This window comes from Penaeus japonicus, unplaced genomic scaffold (genome assembly GCF_977035675.1).
Source record: "Penaeus japonicus unplaced genomic scaffold, GWHDUDI00000001_assembly GWHDUDI00000003, whole genome shotgun sequence".
NCBI classification, from domain to species: domain Eukaryota; kingdom Metazoa; phylum Arthropoda; class Malacostraca; order Decapoda; family Penaeidae; genus Penaeus; species Penaeus japonicus.
In genome coordinates, this window is record NW_028234405.1 from 41,962,557 (window position 1) to 41,971,735 (window position 9,179).

A 9,179-nucleotide genomic window follows, 5' to 3' on the forward strand; every position below is an offset into this window, starting at 1 on the left:
TAGTTGAATTTTAAGTTAAGTAACTTGTAACATCTTTTGAAATATCACACAAAAATCAAGAAATTGTCTGAATATAACGGGTAATGTACCACGGTTTGTACAGAAAAACAATTTCCATACTATAACTAAGTATTAAACTGAGAGTCCTTACTTGAATAACATCCATGAACATTTGTAGATCCTCACATTTCATTTAATCTCCTAGGAATTCTGAGGGTCTGAAGATACATCTATTATGGAGGTAAATGAGAACAAACTACAGTCTTCATACTTTCATTGATGAAAACTTCCATTAACATTTACAATATTTTATTACAAAAAAATAAGAATGATAATATTAATGACAATGACAATAATAATAGTAATAATAATAATGATGACAGTAATAATAATTATAATAATAATAATAATTGAAGAACAAAAATAAAAATGTTTTGTTTGGCGAGATGATTAAACAGAAGACACTGCTCAGTGCATCAGGAAAGAAAGTATAGTACAGAAACATTCAACTGGGAATGGCAAAATGAAGAGCAAGAAAAATTGTTCCTGCTGCTGCCAAGCTCACCTCCATGTTAGCACCATGGTCAACAAGTGGGAGATGCCACAAGCGCCCACTAATGAAAGAACTAGAGAATGCCGTTGCAAAAAGAGAACTTGGACTGAGGGATGATATTTTTTTTAAAACCTTTTGGCCACATTCACTTGTTTACGCATGGCACATGAACATAGCTGGATGGTGCTGATGTGAGCAATAACAAATAGTGATGTATCATTCACACATACACAAACATACAACCACTCGCACACAGATGCACACACATCTAGCCAATGCATGTGCAAAACAAAACCCCAAGTTTCAACATTTTGGTCATGCAAGTAAATGAATGGCAGCAGCAGATCTGGCTGGACACAGACTTGTTACTGTAAAAGCCCTGGCTATAACCACTAACTGGGGTCTCTCTAACAGTTTGTGACACCAGGTTTCTGGCTTGACTTTGAGAACATTAAACATCAAAACAATGATTTATTAGTGTATCATGTGACTCAGGTACAGAGATTTAATAGTGAATCCCATTTCAAGACGGCATAACAATATAGATAAAAATGTACAAGTATCCTCACCTAATTTATAATCTGAACTAACTGATATTTTGATGCACAGAGTATATGCTCCTCAAGTAACATAATCGATTATTAAAAAATCATTATTCATTGGCCAGTGTCTGCATCATACATGTTAAACTGGTAAAAAATAATATGCTACCCATCTATGATTCTACAAATAATGATAGAAAATAGAATTAGTCTTCACGTAGATTTCAAGTTTTCTATTAAAAAAACAAGATTTATATATTTGGTATCACAACTTTCTCCTTTTATGAATTTTCACAGGTTTTCTAAAAGGTCCATATATATATATCTACATATGAAACCCATTTACATCTGGCTGGACCTTGTGTGGGCACTCGGCACCACTGCCTTCAGCTGCCTCTCCTAAGCATGTGTACTGGAGGAAACTTGTCTTTAACTTGCTTTTAGCAGAAGAATTTCTTTCCACTACAGTCTACATGTACAGAAGTTATGGTATTTATACACTGTGTACAAAATTTACAAAATTGTGCTGACAGATCCACCATCATGCTAAACTAGTCATATAGAGCAAAATTTAGCAAGTTGAGATTACTCATTAAAATTACCATCTAGGCAGTAAAACACTGCATCCGGACATTATCTACATAAGCTCTGAAACTTAAAATTTGAAATGTGCTAATTAAAAAATAAATAGTAAAAATGATACCACAGAGTTTGACTTCCATACAATGATATCAATGACCTAAATGCAAATTTCTAACATAAGGAATGAGAAACTACAAGGCAGGTCTCTGACAAGCAAGGATTTCAACTTCCACCTAGTCACTGGCACAATACAAAATAAATAACGCTCATTCTTACTCAACTACCCATCATTGTAAGCAATTTAATGAAAGAATATTTAATAATTGCACTGCTTAATGTGCCCAAGTTTTTGGACTCCTTCTTGTATGACATTTAATCGCACTCAAAACCACTCAACTTTAGTGAACAGCGAGTTTTACACACCATAATGTGGATAGCATTGAACACTTGTGTTGGCCCTCAGACCAGTCTCCTCACAATCAAGTCAAAAGAACAGCCATTTATTTTCTTCAGGACTGTTGGTTCCACTTAACTTGTGAGTTAAAAGGTTCAATAGGTATTTAAAAAGTCCACGGATGAATCTGGCAGTTTAAATGCCCTGATGATCAGGAAGGCGGATGTCATAGAGGATCTGAGCCACTGTTCGTGATGACTCCATTGTACTAAGGGCGACATTTGCTAGCTCAGACTCAAAGCCTCGCAACAACCTGAAGGAGAGATGTCACAGTTAAGATATGTTAAACAATAAATGTCTAGTTTTACTATATTTTTAAGAGACAATATGCAACTTATTATTTGTTAAAGATAAAATGGAGCTTATCATACATTACATTAATCTGATAATTCACACACATATATATTCTGTACTTACTTTTTCCCGGTATTAGAGTATATGACTAGGTTTCTCAGGATCAGAGCTGAGGTTAATCGAATACTTTTTGTTACAGGCCCTTCTTTTTCCTGGAAAGAAAAGTGAGATTCAATCAAATCCAAAATTAATTGAAAAAAGACTACACTATCCACTGAAAGGCAACAGTTACCAACAGATCATTCAAAACGTAGACAAAAGAAAATCATAAAAGAGATAATTTTCCTATAATCCAGACATCATAACTGAGAGCTCTCCCTTGTGCCTGACACGAGGACCCCACAAAAAAGACAGAGCAAACTTACCACCGCATCTCTCTGGTTGATAACTTCGAGAGCGTGTCTTTTGATGGCATGGAAGGCAGCATTAGGTGCATATCCCGGGTGGGGTGGAGGTGCTTGGGGGATGGGTATCTCCGTCTTCCCTGTAGCAGCTAATTGTGACCGTCTAACTGCCAAGATCTGTAATAACTGGAAAATGCGAAGGGTTGAAGGACTTGAAATAAGATCAGATCCACAAAGGGAGAAATCAAATGCACAGAGGAAAAAGTCAAGTGCCATACATCATTGCAAAAAAATCTGAATGCCTTTGCTATATCCCAAACGTATCAACATCAACAAATAGGACATCAAACTTATCTTAATTGGCTTTCATCACCATTAAACTAGCATACAAGCATGACAAAAAAAATTGCCATCAAGCTATTAAAGATTTTGTCCAATGATATCCCCAAATAGGCTATACTTACAGGATACTGGCATTTCTAATTCTTTTAGATTTTTTTTTTAATATAAGGAGTAAGGAGAGAAGTCTTGGCGAGAGATTTACATGCCATTTACATTATATTCATTGCCTAAATCATCACATTACATACGGCTTTAGACAACCTTTCCATAATCATCTAGTGTTTCCCAATCCATTTCATCGACAATAATGTAACCACAAAATATAAGGCTTGTGTGTAAGAAAACCAATTTAGTTTTACAAGAAGTAGCCAGAATGTCAATGATGTGAAAGAAATATAAAAACAAAAAAGTAGCTTGTGTGGTGTGGACACTTGTCACTGTTACCCGAAAAGTAGTTCTTTTAAAGCCATGCCCCTTGATACAACCAGATGTCTAATTCTGATTATTGTACCTTCTGGAGTTAACCAAAACCTGTCAGAGAAAACCGATCCAAAAACGGAAACTTGAGTGAGAATTCTCCATTTTTTTCAGCATAAACCCTTCTTTGAAATATATGTTTATCTTATCCCTTTAGCAAGGCGAGGATGAAGAAAGGCACTTTAAATTATCAAACATTATTAAAATAGTACAGAGCAACATCTAGGTGTATTCCATGGCAATTTAATATCAAAGGTGCCTAGAAGCAAACATACAGTAGTAATTCTACTAAAATATTGTGTTCTATGAATTAGGATGAGCAAGCATCATCATAAACAAAATGGGAAAAAATAATATTGTAGGATAATGGTCACTTTTGAAGAGCCAGTGCAAAAAATAAATATAGGGCCTTAAATGATAAATCTGGTATCACTGGCACATCACATTATTATGATAGAGTTATAATATAACAGTAATGAGAAAAAATAAAACAAAATAATAATGATAAATAAGCCAACTATTGTTCATTCAAAAAAAAAATATATATATATATATATTAGTGCAATCCACATTTTATCAAAAACAAAATAGTAAAAAGTATTGTCAACCACTGTCACTAAGCTTTTCATACGCAACATTCCCAAGGTACTAATTTCACATAAACATGACATTCTGAAGACAGGCCATCTCAACAATATTATTACTATCCCTATCTGACAAAAACATCCAATTAATCCTTCAGATAATCATCTTATATCAATAAAAAAACAAGCAGCCATCTAATCACCTGCAAAAATGCGTAAAGGGGACCATCCCAATCTCGCTTTCATTTCTAATACAGTATATAATCCTAACAGTATTTTCAATATTCAAAGAAACCTTGTTTTATCAATAATCCTCTTACCTATAAAACTACCCAACTTATACCCATAAAACATCCTGCATACAACTGGTCCAGCAAAGGTCTTTCTCAAAAGCTCAAAACCACAAAGTATCCTCCTACAGGAAAAACAGATAACGACCACCTAACATCCACATTGTTCATATACCAGTAATTGTGACACAATACCAAAAGCAAAAAAAAAAGATTCAATACTATTCATCTACTGAAAAATCCAGTACAACAAATGTTGGCAAGTGAACAGATAATGATGAAAGAAATAATAAGGCAAATTAAACCTCAAAGAACACACAAAATAAGATGGTAGAAATCAGAGAAATCAAAATGTACTGTCAAGTGTCAATGCCAAGGGGATTAATTCTTTCCTCAAACCCTTAACCCTCAAAAGGCAAATTGGAGCAACTGTCCTCCTTAACCCGATACCACCAGGCGCCGTCCACAGATGGCGATTTTTGTAATATGCATAGCGCCGGGTGCCGGCATGCGCCGTCAATCGTATAATTGATTTAGGCCTATGCGTTCGAGAGCCCCGGCATTGCAGCCATGCAAAGACAGAACAGTGCCGGCGGGAATAAGCAAAATGGGTTTCAACTCGCTTCCAAAACCTAGATGGCACCACTTTCTTCTAGCACCAGCAGGAAAGAGAGCCTTGAATGGCACCCATCTACGGTCTCTAGCAAGCACTATCTCTATAGAGGGATGGCACATCGCAAGTTGCTGACCTCTTGCTCTAAAGTACCACTCTAGAAGATAAATATAAATTCATACTTGCATGAATATAAACAAAGATGAAAAAATCTGTAGCTCATTGAGTATTATGTACTAAGCAAATAAGCATGAATAACAATCAAAGATTATTCCATTAAGCCACAAAGTACAAAGATAGAATAGGTATAACAAATTGGATAATTTAATGTCATTTTATAGTAGCAGTAATAATTTTGTATTCTCTTTTACAAACTGTTTAACCTCTTTGAGCACAAGGACACGTATACTGCGTCCTCACAACGCTCGTGACATATCTGAGGACGCGCATAATGCATCATGACAAAGTTATGTTAGCATTAGTGTGTTTTCCTTCCGGATACTGTACGACGTCTTTCAGAATGTATGTCATATATGATACTTTGGCTTACTTGACTATTATTATTATTATTACATAGGAGTGATTCACCTATATCAGGGAAAGTATGGATGTGCCCTACTAACAATAATTCTATTATTTCTTTATGGAACATTATGTAAAAATATAAAACTTATTATGATTAGTCTACCATACTACTTCAACGGTTTTCGTTTGTCCTCCGAGTCACTGAGTTCTCTCACCAAGGTCACTCTTCTCACCCTCCTCCCAACCCATGTAAATAACTTGTCACATGCACAGAGGAAGAGGTTGATTATGTATACATTTGATATATAGTACATGATGATTATCTTCAGGTTTTGGCTAAAACTTGTTGATTCAGCGTGGGGTGTGTTTTCTACAAGTCGAAGTGAAAGGGTTAACAGTTACCACAAAATTATAAATTCTCTAAGATTTTCTCGAATAACTGCCAGTGTATTATGTCTATTAAATCAGAATTAATATTTTTTTTTTTTACAACTTCAGGAGGAATGGGACTTCATACCAAATCAATCTGTGCCAAGCTAGATGAAGTGCTATTCGAGAAAAAGGAGCTCTGTAGTTTCAAATGAAAAAAACACTATTTGCATAATTTACTATGATTCTTATTAATCTCATCACTGGTCAAATAACTAAGTCCCCCTTAACCACCAAAATCAATCAATCAATATTACAAAATGGACAACTAATACCATATAAGCTTCTTTCAAATAAATGTATCACCTTCAAGATTCCTTTGATGCTTTAGTATTGTGTTTGACTGAATAAAAGTCCCTATAACTTGTTACGACCAGATATAGCTGACTGCAGCAATATGGTATTAGTGAAGACAAGTTTCATGATGTATGAAGTGTATTGTCAAAGGGTATCAACAACATATGCATGTGCATCATATAAACAGATCAAAATGCACTAACCTCTTGAATTAATGATATAAACTTTTGAATAACTCCCATCCTATAGTGAGAGAGTTTAGAAGACTGCGACAACAAAATATACCAACAGACACCAACTCAAACCTAAACAATCAAAACTTTCCACAATAGGACACAAGCCTATATCTATCCAATACCATCCATGACTATTGTTTTTATAACCTTGTAACGTGAGATATAACAATAAAAATAGACCATGAAGCAAATGAAGAGACTGGGTGTAAATGATAAAGGGATGAGGAAACAGAATGAATGAAGAAAGGGGTACAAGAACAGTTAATTGCTATAAAAATATAATTTTCCTAGCAAATATTTCTGATCCACCCCACATTAAGAATGCACTTTTTAAACTGGAAAAATTAAGAAAAAAACTTTACTCATTGTCTTTTTAGTAAAGGTTATATTCCCATGACTGTTTCTTCTGATTTCAGAGATGTTAGAAACCACATAATATAGCCAAATTGTTTAATAGGACGGGTAAAAAAAAGCATAAATAAAATTAATGACAGGATATGGTATACAGGTGGTAGACATGGTAAGTGAGGCAATCAACAATAACTTTCTATCATGTCTATGCAAAGATTTATTTTTGCTTGTAGATTCTTCTGACATTTAATGTCTCAAACTTTTGACATTCCCACATCAACAAGTATCAGTAATATGTATGACATAAATTAGACTGGGTTATGACTCGCCATGAAAAAAGAAGAGGAAAAGCTTGTGCATTCTAAACCCAAAGTGAACCATCTCAAACATTTATGTCAATATATCATTATTCCTTTCTTCACTAAACTATTCAAGTACAGTATGCAACTAAGAAGGAAACTGAGCAATTCTTAACATAAATGAAAACTATGAACAGCCCACACTTTATTTTCCAATTTACTAAATGGATTAAAAAAAAACTGTACTAATCAATAGTAGCATTTAGCTTACCTGCTCATTACAGTGTCTGTCGTGAAGATGCGTCATGGCACTAAATCTCCTTCTTGTCATGGTATCACATCCAGACCATCCACACTGTATTTCGGGGATGTGAGGAGGGCAGTGCACTTTACATGCATGATGATATACTTGGCCTGCACTGCTGAACACTTGGTTACACCCCCGCCATTCACATATGTACTGTAAGCCACTAGGATTTCCTGGGCGCCTTGCAACACCTGAGGAGAGCACCTGCGGGGCAGGAACATGGGGTGTCTGAGGCCCCTGACTCACAGAGGTCTGAGACACTGGGACAGCTGTAGGACCTGCCGGGGCAGGTGCTATGGCAGCAGGTAAGGAAGCTGGTGTCTGAACACTGTACACTGCTGTAGTTGAACTACTACTGATGTTATTACTATTACTGTTACTATTATTACTCTGAAACTGGACAGGGGGAGGAGTTGGAGTGGCACGTGTGTCTGTTATTGGTGTGGCTGCCCTGACTGTTCTCATAGCACTGGTTACAGTAGCAACAGGTACTGTAGTTCCTGATGAAACTACCTGTACAACTTGTTGACCAGCCACTTGTCTCGGTAGCACCAGCTGTTGGCTCTGGCCCCCTTGGTGCTGGTTACCAGAGATAACCATCTTTGGGTTGGGTAAAATTATAAGTGTCTTTGCTGTGGAACCCTGTTGTTGAGGTGCCAGCAGGACTGTGCCTCCAACATTGCCAGGCACCACCACTTGCCCACTTCCTCCTTGTTGACCACTTACTACAACAGGCTGACCTTGATTTCCGGCAACAATCATAGTCTGTCCTTGCGCACTAGACACTACAACTTGCTGTTGTCCTTGTGTTCCTGGAACCACTACAGTTTGATTCTGATTCCCACTCACAACAAATTGGCCTTGCGCATTACTTCCTTGCACAAACACTTGTCCCTGGCAATGTGGTACACCCTGCATTATCACTTGTCCCTGAATATTATTACCTCCTTGCACCATCACTTGGTGTTGTCCACCACTACCTTGTGAAAGAATAACTTGCCCACCCAGCACCTGCCCAAGCTGACCCTGATGAAGGATCACTTTCTGTGGTGGTCCCGACTGTCCCTGTTGGATGACTTGTTGAATAACTTGCCCTGCAGCTGCGCCTTGTGTTAGGATCTGCCCACCTTGCTGCACAATGACCCCAGTCTGGGTGTTAGGCCGCTGGAGGATCACCTGGCCTTGAGGTGTCACCATCGTCTGAGTTGTGCCCACTTGTTGCCCAGCAAGCACAGCCTGACTTACAACCATCTGTTGTGGTTGGCCAGCATTCACTGGAGCCTGCTGTCCTTGACTCAAGACCACCTGGTGACCCTGAGATATAACTTCACCACTCTCACTTCCATTTTGACTGACATATAAGGTTATTCGACTATCCATGCCAGGAGCTCCTCTTGGATCTTCAATAGCAATTCTCTTTGCTGGAGCATTATCAGGAGTTGCAGGTCTCTTAATGCCACCCTGCGTGGATTCATTACTAGACTGTCCATTCGTGGCCACTGGTCCATTAACCTTCACTTGCTGTCCATGATTAACAAACTCTAGACCCTTGTCACTGATTCTTAATTCTCTATCAACCACACCATTCAGTATGTCTCCC

General features: G+C 37.2%; 1 protein-coding gene across 3 annotated transcripts in view; it reads right to left on the minus strand.

Annotated features, from left to right (window-relative positions):
• Positions 1-259: 259 nt before the first annotated feature.
• Bap170 (Brahma associated protein 170kD) overlaps positions 260-9,179 on the minus strand; it is a 58,915-nt gene continuing 49,995 nt past the window's right edge. For all 3 annotated transcript variants that reach the window (XM_086532452.1, XM_086532445.1, XM_086532439.1), the window contains 4 exons: positions 7,544-9,179; positions 2,851-3,015; positions 2,549-2,637; positions 260-2,384 (listed from right to left, as the gene is read on the minus strand). The exon at positions 7,544-9,179 is cut by the window's right edge and continues 194 nt beyond it. In XM_086532452.1, the coding sequence (XP_086388578.1) occupies positions 2,267-2,384; positions 2,549-2,637; positions 2,851-3,015; positions 7,544-9,179 (2,008 nt within the window). In that variant the 3' untranslated portion in view covers positions 260-2,266. The remainder of the gene's footprint in view (positions 2,385-2,548; positions 2,638-2,850; positions 3,016-7,543) is intronic.